Source organism: Populus euphratica, unplaced genomic scaffold, assembly GCF_000495115.2.
Source record: "Populus euphratica unplaced genomic scaffold, PopEup_1.0 scaffold39.1, whole genome shotgun sequence".
NCBI classification, from domain to species: Eukaryota; Viridiplantae; Streptophyta; class Magnoliopsida; order Malpighiales; family Salicaceae; genus Populus; species Populus euphratica.
In genome coordinates this window covers 710,654-728,542 of record NW_011499897.1, presented here as the reverse complement: position 1 = coordinate 728,542, position 17,889 = coordinate 710,654, and the positions used below count along the sequence as shown (strand labels likewise).

At 31.2% G+C, this 17,889-nt stretch overlaps 1 protein-coding gene across 2 annotated transcripts; it reads left to right on the top strand.

Annotated features, from left to right (window-relative positions):
• Positions 1-1,850: 1,850 nt before the first annotated feature.
• LOC105132227 (SNARE-interacting protein KEULE-like) lies at positions 1,851-16,622 on the top strand. Of its 2 annotated transcripts, XM_011035587.1 has the most exons (22): positions 1,851-2,248; positions 2,881-2,939; positions 3,356-3,437; positions 3,955-4,033; positions 4,688-4,738; positions 4,846-4,942; positions 5,106-5,138; positions 6,087-6,212; positions 6,290-6,481; positions 6,571-6,654; positions 6,754-6,852; positions 6,931-7,007; positions 8,035-8,131; positions 9,130-9,255; positions 9,337-9,432; positions 9,566-9,685; positions 9,773-9,853; positions 15,308-15,498; positions 15,827-15,917; positions 16,000-16,089; positions 16,187-16,258; positions 16,399-16,622. In XM_011035587.1, exons 1-21 carry the CDS (start codon positions 2,173-2,175, stop codon positions 16,238-16,240), a joined length of 2,001 nt encoding a protein of 666 aa, XP_011033889.1. In that variant the 5' UTR covers positions 1,851-2,172; the 3' UTR covers positions 16,241-16,258; positions 16,399-16,622. The 2 variants fall into 2 exon arrangements, with proteins under 2 accessions (XP_011033889.1, XP_011033888.1); XM_011035586.1 differs by having other exon boundaries at positions 16,187-16,578.
• The last annotated feature ends 1,267 nt before the right edge of the window (positions 16,623-17,889 follow it).

Sequence of the window (17,889 nt, the reverse complement as noted above, 5' to 3'; positions counted from 1 at the left end):
AAATTTATCATTTTTCCTTATAATGGCTTTCATACTCACCCTCTTTTGATTATTATGGATTAGTCACTTCTTAATTGATTGAAGTTACTATAATTTTTTTAATTCTCTTTTGCAAAGTTAAGTTACTACAACGCCTATAAATACAAAACAAAACTTAACTTGTGTCTAAGCTTTTTTTATTTATATATAAAAAAACTTTTAAAGCTTGATTTAAAAGGTTTAATCGTTATTTTAAAAGCAACCTGATCTTTTTTATTTAATTTCAATAATAATTAAAAAATTATTTTTTTTTAATTTTATTCGTTGATATTAAATTGATTGAAAAATAGACCTTGTTAGTGTTGTTTTTGCTTTGTTTGGGGGTTACAATGATCTCAAATAAATGTTAATTTTAGTATTAATGCTCAAAATTATAAGCATCTAATTTTTATTATATAATCAATTAAGAAACATTTTTAAAAAAGTTATCAAATACAACTTTATGGGTTGTGTGTGACGGGGGTCATTCAATATGCCATCTTTTCAATATTTTTTGTTTTGTTTTTCTTTACAAGTGGATCTATGCTTTTTTATGATTACATGGTTTCTTTTAGACTAGATGGACAAGCTTTTACATAGTTTAATTAGAAATTTGTGTTGGACAGGGAGTAAGGTTAGGTGATTTCAAGATTTATTTACTTACCTAGGTTTAATAACATTGCTAAAAGTGTTGGACAGGGAGTAAGGTTAGGTGATTTCAAGATTTATTTACTTACCTAGGTTTAATAGCATTGCTAAAATATTCCTATGCTGTTGATATTCTTTTTTACATTTTAAAAATTTAATCTAGCCCTCAACAAAATATAAGTTAATGAACTAGGGTTATCTAAACTTTGAGTTCTTATCTTGTTGTTTTATCCTATTCAAGTCAAACTCCTTAGTGAATTGACTCTTAACTCAATCAGCACCTTATGTGATTTTTTGAACTCAATTTTATGCTAATTGCAGAATTAGTGAGTGTTTGACAATTCATTTATTTTTAGATGTGTTTCAAAAATATATTTTACTTTAAAAATAAGATTAATAGTTTTTAGTATTTTCGATAATTTTAATGTGTTGGTGTTAAAAATAATTTAATGTATTTTTAAATAAAAAATATTAAAAGAAAACATTTTATATTATAATACCAAACACACATCTATTCTTAAAAGTCTGTTTGATATTTTGATAGTTTTTTTTAAAAGTATTTATTGTTTTAAAATGCTTTAAAACAATTTTTTTTAAAATTTATTTTTAAGATCATCATATTAAAATAATTTAAAAATTTAAAAATATTAATTTATAGTATTTTTTTTATAAAAAAACACCTTTATAATTTAAAAATATAAAAATATTAATTTATAGTATTTTTTTTTATAAAAAAACACCTTCTCAACTTATAACAAAGGGTACATTTCACAAAATATTTTAGAGAATACATAAATCATATTTTATTACATCCGAACTTATAACTACCAAACAATTCCTATCAGCTAAGAAAAAGAAAGAAAGAAAGAAAATAAACTAGACAACCCATCGAATTAATGTCGTGTTTGCATTAAAAACGATAATGGTGCTTTTTAGGAGAGAAAACGATTAATGTAGGTGTGAAATTGATGTAATTTGCTCTAGTAAATTGACGGAATTTTCGTTTTCTTCTCAAATAGGGAACGATTCTTAATTGTAGTTTTTTAGAGGAAGAAATACTTCTAAGTTCTACATTAAGTTTAAATAATTGATAATTTTAACTAATCCGATAAGCAACGGCTAAAATTCCATTGCAGACGCCGGTATATATCTTTCAACTCCTCTATTTCACGAGGCAACGCGAAATTGAACCGGCATTGGTCAACACGCTCGCCACCACAATCCAACCTTTATAAATTTCAAGAACTCATTTTTTAATCAATTAATAAAAAAACTTATAAAGTGGTCATTTTTTCATCCCCCCTCTCTCTTCCCCCCCCTCTCTCTAGCCCCCATTTTTGCCTCCTTTTGATCTCCCTCCTTCCCTCCCTCTATCGCTTCTCTTTCCCTCCCTACTTCGATCACTAGAAAACGATCTCGGCAACTATCGTTTCTGGATCCGCCGATCAAGCAAAGACTAGAAAAGAGAGAGAATCGGAGGCTTTGGAGTTTTGATTAATCGTCGACATGTCGTTCTCGGATTCTGATTCGTCGTCTGCTTACGGTGGTGACTACAGGAATTTTAGACAAATCAGCCGTGAACGTAACTTCAATATCCCCTTCTCTATCCATGTTTTCAATTTTAGGTTCAGTTTGATTGATTCTAAAGCAAGCAATTTAACATGATCTTGTGCTCTTTTTTTTTTTTTTGTTTAGTTCAATGGAGTGATAATTTAGTTTATTTGTTTATTTTAAGCTTCAAACCTAGTTGAGTATTTTGTAATGTAACGTAAAATGACTGGTAATTTTGTTATTTCTGATAACTGATCAGCACCTAATAAATAGAGATACTGGCGAAATTTAGTTAGGGTTTGTCATCTCAGTCGCTAGGAATTTTTTGAATTGCTACCTTATATCGAGAAGAATGAAATGATTTGTGCTGGAGATTTCGATTTTAATCTGGCGAAGGTTAGTCGCTAATGCGATATCTGTATCTTTGTTTGGATTCTATAAATTTTGAAGTTGAGATTATTGGAGTTGAATATCTTATTTCTCTAAGAAGAACGGCTTTGATATGAAAAAATTTCTGCCCATTGGAACAAGTTGCTTGCTAAACAGACGAAAGCTTAATGGACCACCTTGAATTGGTTGATGCTGTTAATTTCTTTTGTTGAATTTGTGAGAAAACTACGAAGGGAATGTCGTCTGTCATTCTAAGTTTATATTTCTTTTCAGGTTTATTGCGTGAAATGCTTCGATCAGCCAAAACAGGGAACTCAAAATCAACTTGGAAGGTACCTCGCCTGGTCCGTCATTATTTTGCAATGCCTGTAATCTATACTGTTTTCTTAATACCACTTAGAGTAAATGTTCTTGTATTTGATGAAATTTCAAATAAAAATCCTAACATTTCACAGCATCTCAAATTGATTTTCCTATCGATCTTAGAAACCCGACACCTATGTTTTGATACAAATGGTACATGCCCATCTCGTGTCAACTGTAGCTTGAGCGTATCAAGATGAAATTAACTGTTAGTGAAAATTTGGGACTCTATTAGAATCATGCGTGGTTGCCTTACCCAATGATTGGTCAGTTTAGACAAGTGTTTTGTTACATGTTACGTGATTAGAGTTATCCTACCATCGTTTTCCATCTTTTAGAATGCGCATTTCTCGTTAATGTCAGTTCTTGAATCTCTTACCTGCAGGTTCTCATCATGGACAAACTTACTGTGAAGATCATGTCATACTCATGCAAGATGGCTGATATCACGCAGGAAGGAGTTTCATGTAAGGAATAAAAGGGAAACTCTTAAAATTTGGGACAGTTCAGAACATTTCATTACAATTATTAAAATCCATTCGAGAGACAGTTGGAGAAATGTTTGCTTTTTTGTAGTTTTTATGTGCAAAATATTGCTTGGCATGTATTGTATGCATTTAGATCACTTTAGAGAGCAGGTGGCTGCTAGCATCAAAGAATATTATTCTAGTATTTGTTGAGATGGAGTAATTTCATTGAATATCATGTCATTAAAATAAATGATTTAATTTCACACATGGCTATCCATTGAAGCATTTCATTCTCCATACAACCATACCAGAATTCTGATTGTTGCAAATTACTGAAACATGTTGCTCTACAACATGATATTCTCTTAGCTTATGTGTAAAATTCCTCAAATTGCATTGCAAATGGGATTATATGGTTTAAACAACGGGAGAATGAGCATTTGAATTTTAATTGCTGAATTAACCATTCACCTAGTTGCTTGGTTATCATTGATTACCATTTTTCTCATTGCAGTGGTAGAAGACATATACAGAAGAAGGCAGCCGTTGCCCACCATGGATGCTATATACTTCATCCAACCTACAAAAGAGAAGTAATATATTTTCCTTTGGTTGACTTTCCATGTTCATTATCCTGCCCTTAAAAAAGAAAAAAAGGAATATTGGATTTTTGGAGCTTTTCCAATTTAATTGCTTCGCAGCAATTGGAACTTGCTTGAATAACATTAAGGCATATTTAATTTATCTTGAATAGATTGTATATAGAGCACGAGAGAGATTATAAATCTGAATGTTAGTTCTTAAGGCAGGTGAATGACATTTTGAAATGCACTCAGTTTAGTAAACATGATCCTCAACCCTTTGGGGTATTGTCTCTTATTATTAACTGGTTTACTTAGTCTAGTTGATAGGTTGACTAAGGGACTTTACCTCATGATGCCTGTGCTCTACGTTGAATTTTTTGTTTTTGTTTTTATTTAGTAATTCTTACACCCATTACATTTTGTGATACCTAGTAGTCTGTGCAGTTTTATCACATCTTTAAAGAAAGAATTGAAGTTCTTATCTGCAGTGAAGGCAATGCATGGGGACTTGTATCCCTGACTCTTGTTTTTTCTGTCCTCATGTTGCTAATTCTGCCTCTTATTTTATTTAAATAATGCTGGTGGTGTTCTTTCTTTCTTTCTTATATATATATATATGTTATCATAAGGGGTTGTGTTCTTACTATTAGTTTTATTTTGCAGTGTTATCATGTTCTTGTCAGACATGGCTGGGAAATCTCCTTTGTACAAAAAGTATGTGAATAATTTTTATTCATTGTTTTCTGGGAGTCAATTTTAACTTCTGAAAGTCCTAATTTACTAATTATTCTCAACTTATTTTTTTTTGTCTGTATATGAAGGGCATTTGTTTTCTTCAGTTCCCCTATATCAAGAGAACTGGTTTCTCATATCAAGAAAGATTCGAGTGTATTAACTCGCATAGGTGCATTGAGAGAGGTATAGGTCTCTTTCTCATTAAAAATTTTGGTCTTGTGCATCAATAATTGTGCTGAAGCAATTTGATTTATCAGCTAGATATATTTTCTCTTGATCCATCATTGTTTTATAGCTTACAAATTGATATTGACATATTTCTTATTTTGATGTGTGAGCTATGCAGATGAATTTGGAGTATTTTGCTATAGATAGCCAGGTTTGGTGATGCTACTTCATTTTTCCAGTTCAATATCATATGCAAAATATTGATTATCTTTTCTATTTTCTTATTCATTAAATTATAACAATAGCTATTTTGCCGAGGAATAGAACTTTTGTCAGGTTGAGTTTCCAGCAATGCTTTAGAGATGCCTGATTTCATCAATGATAATTAGCAGCTCCCATGTTTCTTTTGTTTCCAACCAGAAATTAGTGTCACTAAGATTGATTTTTAGAGCTAGATACTATCTTTTATTTGAAAATAGTCATCATTATTTTCTCCAGTGCAACATGGTATGTCAAAAGGCACATGGCATGGCAATCTGTAACAATTTCATTTTCTGACACTAAGTAGCTTTTTTGGTATTTATGCTTCTTCTTCTTCTCAAGAAAGCCTCTGGTGTCTTGAGCCTATAACTCCACGAGAGAGATGGGATTGGAAGCTTCAGTCAGCTTATAAAAAATAAAGAGCTTGTGAAAAAGAAAAGGAAAAGAGAGAGAAATAAAGATGCAATTGTTCATGCACCAGGTGTTTATGCCACAGTGACCAGTGATTATTTTTAGGGTAACTTAAATGACCACGCTCCAATGGCAGGTTTCTGAAGATCCAGTCAATGATGATGCCAATGTGTCACAGATAACTTGAAACTGCACAACCTTTTTATGGAAAATAATCTTTGTTTTTCTTTTGTTTTTTAAATAACTCTCCTAAGGGATAGTTTGAGCAATTGAAAGCGGGTAGTATTTTATTTTCATTTTTTTTTAACAATTATTTTTTATATAAACTTATTGTTTGATCCTTTTCACAAATTTCTGATCACAGTTCAAGAAGCTTGTTTCTTTTGTTTGTGAATTTTTCTTATGTCAATCCATAATTTCCTTTTCTTGCGCCTACCTTCATTATGTTATTCTTTTCCCATTAGTGGTGATACGTTGTTCCACACAGGGTTTTATTACTGACAATGAAAGGGCTTTAGAAGAACTTTTTGGGGATGATGAGGATAGTCACAAAGGTGATGCATGTTTGAATGTGATGGCTTCTCGCATTGCTACAGTTTTTGCTTCACTACGGGTATATAGAATGGCTTCCATATGTTGATTCACAATCTCTTGATAATATTCTTAGGCATGATTATGTCTATTTTTCAGGAATTTCCTTTTGTGAGATTCCGTGCTGCGAGGTCCCTTGATGTAACAACAATGACAACTTCCCGTGATCTAATTCCTACAAAGCTTGCTGCTAGAATTTGGGATGCTCTAACACAATATAAGCAAAAGATTGAACACTTTCCCCAGACAGAAACCTGCGAACTGCTCATCCTGGATAGATCTATAGATCAGGTCTTTAAATGCACGTTGCTTATAAACTCATCTCTTACTTTTTGCATAGCTTGGTTTCGTTGCTCATGTGCTAATTTCACAATTTTTAGATTGCTCCTGTCATACATGAGTGGACATATGATGCCATGTGCCATGATCTGTTGAATATGGAGGGAAATAAATATGTGCATGAGGTAAGTCAATAGTTGAGAGTTCTATCGATACTCCTGGATTTTCTGATTTGCTGTTGGATCTCTTTGGGATACTATTTATCAAGGAGTTTCCCTCTTCAGGTTCCTGGCAAAGCAGGTGGTCCACCTGAAAAAAAGGAAGTTCTTTTGGAGGAACATGATCCTGTTTGGCTTGAGCTTCGGCATGCACACATAGCATTTGTATGTATAGTTCCTATACATTTATTAGATTTTAAACATCCACCTGGTGAATGCTCTAATCCTTGGTTTCCTTATTAGGCTAGTGAGCGGTTGCACGAGAAGATGACCAACTTTGTATCAAAAAATAAAGCTGCCAAAATCCAACATGGTTCAAGGTTGATGAAAATTCTTTATTATGTAAATTGCTGACCATTATCATGATGTGTGTTATATTTTGTTAGTTTCATTAAATTTAACCTCATAGGAGCATTGATTAATGGTTCAAAATTCGCAAATGAGTTAATTTAATAGAAAACTCAGTCCCTCTGCCTAACAATAAAGGGATGAGTAAGAAAAGGAGACCTATCAGGACACAAGTTTTCAAATGCATGAAGTGACTCATGCTAGTTATAAGATGTTGCTCTAATTACTGATCTGTGTTACATTGATATTAGATTCATTAAGTTGTTTATTTTGTTTATTTATTTTTTATGGAGGGTTTTATGAATCTTATTTTTCTTTTTTCTTCTTTTAGTTTTTCAGAGCTCTTGTCATGTGTGCTCTTTTAATTTACACTTCTTGTGATGCCAACTTCATTTTTTCATGTCTTGCTTGGAACCACCTGGTTCATAATATTATGCAACCTGAAATTCCATTACCAAATGGTCTAGAGGCATTTTTTATGAAAAGAAAAGAAGGTTAGTTATTGGAAAACAGGGACAAGTTGACATTGCGAACAGTAATCTGTCATCCATACCTACTCATTTGTCTCCTCTGGAAGTGCCCACGTCAAGGGAGGGTTGAGATATCTTGGATTTTCGTAGGAGCTGGTTTGGATGATGAGTAGAAGTATGTTAATAATGGCATGGACGATGATTTCAGGTGCTACTTGTTGATGTTGGAAGTGGGGACCTCCTGGATGACACACACACGCGCGAAGTTTTGTAATTGAGAGGAATTGTTTTTCAAGGAGGGAGGTGGCTGTGAAGTATGGGGAATGGGTGGATGGATGGCAGATGCTGTAAGAAGTAATATCAGTGGAGTTAGTAGAATAACTGATACTTGTTATCTTAAAGAGAAATGTTCTTCCTTGTTTATATAAGTACCCTTGGAGCTTAGGAATGGATATATGATTGTTTCTATACCAGATTATTAGTTGCTGTGATGGTATATCTCCAACCTTGAAGTTTAACTGTTGTGTAGAGATGGTGGTGAGCTTTCTACACGGGACTTGCAACAGATGGTTCAAGCATTGCCTCAATACAGTGAACAGATTGACAAGCTCTCTCTCCATGTAGAGGTTAGTTTATTTCTTCTGACAGCAAACTGCTCTTTTTTCTCTTTTAGTTGGCACATTTTTAACACTAGGAATACAATTATAATATGATGCTCTTATTTCCAAACCCGGTTCAGAAGTTTAACTTCATTCTTCCTATTTGTTTAGCAAAATGACTCATGGGCTCTAGACTACTTTACCAGCTTATGCTTTTTTCAAGGCAATTTGACATATAGTGTAGCTATTATACTTTGTGGTTATTTGAAACTCATTTCTCCTTTCTAGATATCCTTTCCAAACAACTATTTTGATGAATAAATAGCTATTTTAATGGATGTGTATTTGAACTCCAGACCTTCTCTGCGGAGATGGTGTGCAGTTACCACTAGGTTATGCCTAGGTCTCATCCCTAAAGATTGAATGTTGGTGTCTTGCAAATGAACAATGCTTGGCCTGATGACACTATGATATTGCCATTTAATGCTCATGCTTGATGTTATCTCTGAATCCTAAAGTTCTTTGGCTTTAATGTAAACTCCCCCGTAGGTTCTTCAATTCTTCCTCTTCCCTCCCTTTCCGCATGTTGCTTTTGAGTTTCAAATATTTTCGCAACACATTATATGAACTTTCCTTCGATACCAATGAGAGGAACGTTTTTCTTGGTGGAAATGCCATTAGATATATGGTTCTGTATTTTATTTGCATGGTTTTTAGTAACTTTGAAATTGTACAATGGATAGACTACCATAGGAGTTATTGTAGTTGCATTTCCGGGTTCCAGATAAGAAGTTAATTATGTGCTCTGCTTAGAATCCATTATTCATGGGAGCACAAATGAAGTTCAATTTTTTTTGCAAGATGGAAGCACATATTGCAATTAGCTTAAATTGTGCTTTTTAGTTTTTCTCCCCTTTTGAATACGTTTGGAATAGTGTGTAATCAGAAAGAGAAAAAAGACCCACTGGTTTATGAAATTTGCAAGTGTTCCATGGCTTTATACAAATTGTGTTTTATGGATGCAGATTGCTGGAAAAATTAATAGAATTATCAGGGAGTTGGGGCTTCGAGAGCTTGGTCAGCTAGAGCAGGACCTGGTTTTTGGAGATGCAGGAATGAAAGATGTTATTAAATTTCTGACTACGAAAGAGGTAAAACTTGTGGTAAATTGTAATGGATGCATTTCAACCTGCCATTAATATTTATAAAGTAGGAATCTCACTCTTTTGCAGGATGCAACTCGTGAAAATAAGTTGCGGTTGTTGATGATTCTTGCAGCTGTTTTTCCTGAGAAGCTTGAGGGTGAAAGGGGTCTTAATATAATGAAGGTACTTTTCTTTGTTTTTGTGCTGGTTTTCATTTTCAGCCGGCAGAGCTTTTGTGATCTTTTGAATTCCTGATTTGATGTTATTGAGAACATTTTCCTTGCACATCAGAACTAATTTTATGAATTTATTTTAGCTGGCAAGATTACCGCGGGATGACATGAATGCTGTGAATAATATGAGATTGCTTGCGGGGGCATCAGATACCAAAAAAAGATCAACTGGTGCTTTTTCCCTGAAGTTTGATATTCATAAGGTGAACACAAATGTTTGTTGAAATGCTGTATCTGATCGTCAATTTTGAAGCTGACTCTTTCCTTTCTTCTTCCCAATCAATTGCCAGAAGAAGCGTGCGGCCAGGAAAGACCGCACCGGTGAGGAAGAAACAACATGGCAGTTGTCCCGCTTTTACCCCATGATAGAGGTACATCCGAGTTCTTAGTTGATTTTTCATGTACAGTTACACTTTTTATGCTTTGATAGTTTTTCTGCATGTGCGTTGCACATGACCCACACATGATAAGTTGATTTTATCTCTTTAAAGTATTTATTATTTTAAAATGTTAGCCTCGAGCCTTTTTAAAGAATTTAAAAAACTTGAATGCATGGAAAGGAAGAAGCACCAAGGTGTCAATCAAAACCAATGTTATGGATGAAAATAATTCAATAACCTAAATATATTGATTTTAAATTCAATAATATCTTTTGTTTAAGTATAAAAAAAATATAATTTATCTTCATTTTATTTTTTTTTGTGATGGGGATATCTTTTTGTTCCCAAGTGATAATATGAAATCATTTCCTGTCAATTAAAAAATCATTAAATTCAATATAGTGACTTAAATTATGTATTCAATAGATATTTATAAATTTTCTTTTGTTATTAATGTATAGTAATAACATGCATTATTTCATAAATCATGTAACTCTACATCATTGTTCTTTGAAAAGAGGAACGTAATTCAATAGTTCATTGCACTAATAAAACATATTTAATCATGGATTTAATAAAATCTCAAAATATAAATTTTGTTAAAATCAAATTCTGTAATTTACAAGAACCGCTGACCAAAATTCACTTTTAGTCTATTTTTGGAAAGACTTGGACAAAATCAACAAATTTCAATAAAATATTGATGCCATCAAGAACTTAATCTTAATCAATTCAAGAGATTTATGAGATCTAAAATTTTATAATTTGCATGCATTTGTTCATGCTTAAAAATATTGTATTTGTTAAAACCTTACATTTTCAAAGTACTTACTTTCTCTTGGTATGATAGAAAGCAATATCCTACTATAAAGGAAGGAAATTTAGTTTCCTAGATGTTAGAAATGTTAAAACTAATAGTACAACTAAACTATCCATTCCTTTCAAATATTCCTAGTGAAAAAATTGATCTTTTATTAAATTCTCAAGAGTTTTAAGGATTTAAACAATCAAAATTTTGATATTGCATAATAACATTGTTTTGTCTTTACTAGACATGAGCCTTCACTAGTTAACATTTTTTTTTCTTTGTAGAAAATATATCTAGGTGCTGTAATCATGTTTTAAAAAAATAAAAGAATAATGACTCGGGTTATAGCCCCCGATTGAGTCTAATAATCTGATTTTATTTTAATTAGATGATAAAAGAATAAGTAATGATAGTAAACATACAATTTTTTGTTAAGAAAAGATTACGATATCTTGAAAAAAAAAACCTTTAGAATTACAAAATTAGATAAAAAAGACAAAAAAGGTTTGAGTCAACCTAAAATAACGCGATAGACATGTAACCTGAGTAATAAAAGGGGAGTCAACTTATAAAACCTATATCTCATGTCATGAGATTGAGATAACTCGATAGAAAAACAATAAAAAGAACCACAAAGCCAATTTTTTTAAATAAAAAAACTAATATCAAACGATGAAATTAGAAAAAAATAATTTTAAAAAAGGATGTCGACTTGCGTTAATTTTTCAAACTCATGATCTAAGTCATTAGACTAGAACATACATGGAAAAATTGTGAAGCCCAATACCTTACAATTCAAACTTTGAAGGATGAAATCGAAAAAAAATGAGAGGATAACCCAAAATTTTCGATGGGAAGAAAATTAACTTTAACAAAAAAATAAAATCAAAAGAACGAGAACTAAGTTGAAAAAAATAATACAACATGAACTTGGATTGAATGATGAAATTAAAAATAAATAAAACTCTTACAAAAGGACCAACGAAAAAAAATTAGAAATCAAAACAATAAAAGATCAAATTGAAAAAAATAATGTATAACAAATTGAAATTAAATGACTAAATTGAAAACAATTAAAACTTCTATAACAAGGCTAAAAACAAAAAATAGAAATCAAAGAATAAGGACTATAATTAAAATACAAAAAAAGAAAGATAAACTTGTATTTTTTAGAGGAGAGAGGAAAGGAAAAAAAGTCTATTGAAGACCAATTGTCTTGCCGCCGCCGAAATGTGTTGTACTTTGAGGAACAAAACACGGCGATGCTTCCAACTAACAATGGAAAGACAGGTTGCTACCGGAGGCTTTACCCACGCCACTCAAAGAGCGAGAGTGTCTCCCATGTACTGGCATGTAGAAAGCACATGTCAACAATTTTTTTAAATTAAAAAAATCAATAATCAACATGAAAAGACCAAATTATCTACCATGTTTCTGAAATTTAGACAAAAAACTTGTGTGAAAGGACCGAAGGCCCCTGGGTTCATGGTTCATTCTTTTGTGATTCCTAGGGTAAAGATGACTTTTCTTGGAAGGATAAAAGTGTCATTTCACTATTACAGTGAATAGTAATGTGTGTGCAATGTTTTTCCTTGTGTTTTTAGCTTGATTTTTATTTATATATATTTGTTATTTATTTTCATGCATTAGTTTTTATCACCTTAATAATTTGTAAAGAAATCAAACTCAAAATGAGTTTTAATGAACGTTGTATTTTGAATTTATTGTCAATCGAACTTAAAAACTCAATTTTCTTTAATAGTTCCAAGTGTTGCAATTTTTTTAATATTTTATCAATTAAATGCTTCCAATCTTATTGTATTTGGCAAATCTGCAATAATTATAGGTTTGTTGTATGTTTCTTTTAACTTGTCACTTATTTACTTATTCACCTAATAATTAATTTTAACTACATTTATTAAGTTTACTTTTCTCTAAATAAATATGTATTAAAAATATTTTAGCATAAATTTTGAAGACAATTTTTTATCATGCGTTTGTAAAGTGAATTAAAACTTCAGAAAAAAATTATCACACGAGTAGATGATTATGTGCAGAACATATAAAAAATTGATACATCAAACTTTTATATTAAATAGTAAAATTGTGATATAAAAAAATCAAGAAAAGTTATGAATGAGCATCCTGCTCACACACACACTTCATTTGTAACAAGAACAAAAAATATCGTACTGTATAAATTCGGTATGATGATCGCATAATGTTGTTTTTATCTGTTATTTTTTTAGGAAAAATCATTATAAAAATTGAAAATTAAGATGTAATTATTTCACATTCATTGATAGTCATCTATACTTGTTAAAGTGAATAAAAAAAAAACTTTAATGTGATATACAATGACACCACTTTTTATATTAGATATATATTTTTGTATTTTTAAACATATTTTGTTTAATATATATTTTCAACAAGTTATTATAGCAAGAGCAACTTTTAAATAAATGGCTTAATTTCATTTGATTTGTTTATGAAATTTTTTCATTTTCTGAAAATCAATAATGTCATTTTACCAATATCTTTAAAATTCTTGAAACTCCTACTTAAATATTTATTTATTTATTTTGAGCTCCTGATGAATAGCAAATTGAAATAGGAACTTGAATCAGAATCTGTGTTCAAGAGATCTCTTGATATATCCCCTTTCATAATTGGGTATTATTTCAATTTTCTTCTTTAATCTATCTTAATTTATGAATTTATTGAATTGATAATGTAAAATGATGCAAAAAATACCACAATCACCATACTAAAGAGCAAATAAGAGCTATCTAAGTCTCTCAAAATTAGCCTCCAAACTTAAGTGCATTCCTTGTGCAATCTTAGCAATAAGATCAGACAAAACTAGAAAACATGGAATGATTGAATTTAAAGCACTAAGGATACAGTTGAATAAAATAAGAAAATACAAAGTCTAATCTATCAAATTTAAAATACATGGGTAGAATTGAACATTTAACACGAAAGGGGGTAATTTCAAGAGTTTCGTCGCATAGAACTTATAACTCTATTGTTATTTTTATCTCATTACTTATCGAATTAAGTATAATTGTTTTTATCTAGATAATATAGTGATTATATTTGTAACTGTTCCAATTAAAATCTTAGATACTTCATCTGTTTACTCGATAATCTACTTAATTAATTTTACTTAACTTGAATCCAAACTTGATGACTTTAAGTCACCAATCCCATTTCGAGTTTCATTTTATTCATTTTGATCCATTATGAATCGGAAACTGAGAAAGGAATTTTAATTTTTCATGAATACTTGAATATTTATGGGGTCTCTCAGTCAACCTTATTTTTTAATTTTTGTCTAAATCATCCCTTTTAAATTTGAAAATTCTTCTGATTTCCCCCTTCCATCTTTCTCTTTATGCATCAACTGAATTGATGATATGAAACTCCTTTTGTAGCTTAACACTACTTACAATCCAAAAATTAGCAAAACCACACAAAAAGATTATAATCAGGAAGGATTTAGTCTTGGGGCAGAAAAATCAGCCTAAGGATACTATTAAAAAAATAAAATTGGGTCCGATTGCAATTTTAAGTCATTTCTTAAGATTGTTTGGTAGAAAGTTTTTATTCAGCCTTTTTAGTTATAACAATACATATGATTTTTAGTTCATCAAACAAATTTAATAAAATACCTTTTTGCAACTCTAAAAATTTACTCAAGTGATTATTCATGTTATAATTCACGTCACAACTAATCTTTAAAGAAAATGCAATCATGGGGATAAGTTTGTTAAAAATTATAAAAAAAACACAATAAATGTATCAAATTTAAAACACATGGATTCGATTGGACAAAATTTGGAAAACAAGGTCTAAATATCAAATTTAGTATGTGTTGGGTAATGTGATGCGGTGTGCTTTAGCAAAAAGTGCTTATCAATTGAAAATTCATCGAAAAATACTTAAAAAAAATATTAATTTGATGTCTTTTCAGGCAAAAAGCAGTTTGAAAACTACTTTGAAAATCAAGTTAAACTTCAAAAACAAAAACACTCCCCCTTAAATCATACAAACATAAGGATAAGTTCAAGTATTCTTTCAAGTAGAAAATATTTTAAAGTTTCTTATCTCATATACTTATAAAATTAATGTAATTTCTTCTATCTAGATAATGTATCTATTATTTCGATATTTTCTTTTGATATATTTTGTATTCCATAGTAATAAATTCTACAAATTTAGTTGTTTTTTTTCCCTATACATATGTGATACAATTGATTGAATATTGCTATTGAAAAAATCGAGATTTTCTCATATTTCAAAAATTAGAAATAAAAAAATAATTTATAATAAATCATAATATACTTAATATACTAATGATACATATTCTTAGATAATATTTCTTTTTATGTTTCTTACATCAACCGAAAATAATGAAGTTTTAACTATCCCAATCCCCCCCCCCTCCCCTTAATACTATTTTAAAGAATTATGAAGTAGCATTCTCAAAAAGAAGTTTAAGAATCAGCAGGCATGAAGTAATGTTCCGTTTAATCTCTATCTTCCAACAAGAAGTTAAACCAAAGCATGAAGTCTTGAATGTTGGTAAGATTATATGAAAAGATGGTACTCACCTAATGCAAATCTTTTTTCAGGAACTTATTGATAAACTTAACAAAGGAGAACTGTCCAAGGATGAATATCCATGTATGAATGACCCAAGCCCATCTTTCCATGGGACATCCCAGTCTACACCAATGCATCATGTTCCAGCTCCCCATTCAATGAGATCGAAACGGACACCAACATGGGCTCGACCACGGAACTCCGATGATGGTTATTCAAGGTAATATTTCTTATTCTTCTATGCAGTCTATTGAATATTCCATGAATAGTGGGAAAATAAAACATGGATTTCAACTCTTGATAATTTCTTATTTAATCCGAACACATCTATTGGATCTTCTGTTATGCTTTTGTGATCTATCAGTCATTGAATTCCCTGCTTGGTTATGATCTCCTGATTGATTTAGTTAATTGCTTATATGGGCTCATTGTGCCACCATAGTGCTTTATGCCTGTCTTTGGAGTGTCAAGGAATTTGATAGGCTAAGAGTAACTTAATTGTCCCTGTGGCTTTATTTGTAATGTCATTGCTTTGTGCTACCCTGCAGTGATTCAATTCTAAGACACGCATCTAGTGATTCGAAAAAGATGGGCCAGCGTATTTTTGTATTCATTGTAGGTGGAGCTACGAGATCTGAGGTAAGAAGATGTTGAATCCCAAATCAATGATTATGGTTTTCCTTTTCGCTTGTTTAGTGTTTTAACTCTAACTAATCTCCAGCTAAGAGTTTGCCACAAGCTCACTAGCAAGTTACAGAGGGAAGTAATTTTGGGTTCTTCAAGCCTTGATGATCCTCCACAATTTATTACGGTAACTAGTTTTCCCTGGAGTCTCCAATGATCCTTGTATATTGTTACTTGAGCTGAACATCTGACCAAAATATAATGCAATTGATTTTAAATTGCAGAAGCTCAAACTGCTGACAGCGAATGAACTTTCCCTGGATGATCTGCAGATATAAATGTGTCGGGATTAGAAGGTGAATGTGATGTTTTTCTAGGTTTCTGACCCCATTTGTAACTTCATCAACAATTCTTACATTATATGATATCCAATTTTTAATGTAAAATATCTGCCCCTTGATAGTCATAGTAGTGTGGTTCGTGTTTAATGTTACAGGAAAAATTCTGCCTATGGCTGTAGCTTGTGTTCTGTAATACATGCCGGAGCTGCTGGGAAATTTATGATGTCTATAATGCTACCTTACTAATTAAAACAGGAAAAAAAAAATCATTTGAATTACGAGGTCCTTTACAATCTATAATAGCGACCAGATGTCATGGCATGCTGGTTTTATCATGTTGGATATTATGTTTTTAGTGTACCTCCGAATCTCCTCTGTATTCCAGTGAGCTGAACTGTGAAAGGTTGTTTGGGTTCAGCGGCTCCTCATTTCAAGATAAAAGCCCGTCCCCACCACCCCCCACAAAAAGAAAAAGAAAATAAAATTGTCATGGGGATGAAGAAGAATGAATTCTAATTATCAATATACCAGCCCAAGCAAGCTGGCAAGGAAAGAATGCTGGCAAGAAACTAGGTGCAGAATCCAGTTCTCTTCTCTTTTTATCTGATTGCATACAGCAGAATCCAATATTCCAATCTTTTTTGCATCGTTTGTGGATTCCTACTTGTACCATACCGTTCTAATAATCTTTAGCACAGTTGATTGCCATGTTGTCAATCACGTAACTAGGAATCCGTAGGTTAAAATAACCAACCTTGTGTTAAAATAATAACACGGCATCACGCTATAATCTGGGCTAAATGCCTATGATTCTCTGACGATGCAATCCTCTAAATTATATCATAACAACGAGGTAGTGGCTGGACTCGAGGTTGAAAGGTAGGGTGAGGTGGAAGTTGGAACGGCTTCATCGGTGCAAATCACACGGATAATGTGGGGCATAATCCATTCTTGACATCATCTTTCAAAATATATATATATACATGATAGTAGGATGGATTCATGGTAACTTGGATACAATTTAATATTATGCATTTTTAATTTTCAATGAAACCATAAAACATATCTTGGTTTGTATAGAGATGAACTCAATTTATTTAGATCCTTTAATATACCCTATTCTTGTTAGATGGTTATATTAACAATTTACAACTTACACTTATAGATAAGTATAAAGCTAGAATTAATTTTCTTATTTATGGTTATAACAAGTCCTCATAATCTAGATATGAATATAAATATTTATTTTCAATCGTTGATAAGTTGAATAAAATATAATAAGTTAGGACTTTAATATATGTCTTAAGGAAATATAATTTTTATATAAAAACAATATTAATATGGATTATAAATGATTTTTAATGTATGAGATGAGTTTAAGTTAGAGCATATATGAGAAATTAACTTGTACATACTATATGAAAAATAGTAAAGCTTTTATCTTAATGAATGATGGTAGAGCTTTGTTTTACTGCAACTAAAGATTTTTGTCAAGTTATTATCAATACAAAAATGACTTATTGAAAGGTAAAGCTGAAAGGAATGTTATATCACTAGTACTATAAGGTGAAAAATTATATGATGTAGTTTCACAATATGAGAGCATTGTATTTAATTTTTATTTTGGTAAGTAGAAGTTTTTTTAT

What these genes read in the sequence shown, in the direction of transcription:
- LOC105132227 (XM_011035587.1), top strand. Translation starts at nt 2,173, where the DNA reads ATGTCGTTCTCGGATTCTGATTCGTCGTCTGCTTACGGTGGTGACTAC. An exon ending in ATCCAACCTACAAAAGAGAA is followed by an intron (nt 4,034 to 4,687) that starts GTAATATATTTT and finishes TTTATTTTGCAG; the next exon opens with TGTTATCATGTTCTTGTCAG. An exon ending in AATTTCTGACTACGAAAGAG is followed by an intron (nt 9,256 to 9,336) that starts GTAAAACTTGTG and finishes ACTCTTTTGCAG; the next exon opens with GATGCAACTCGTGAAAATAA.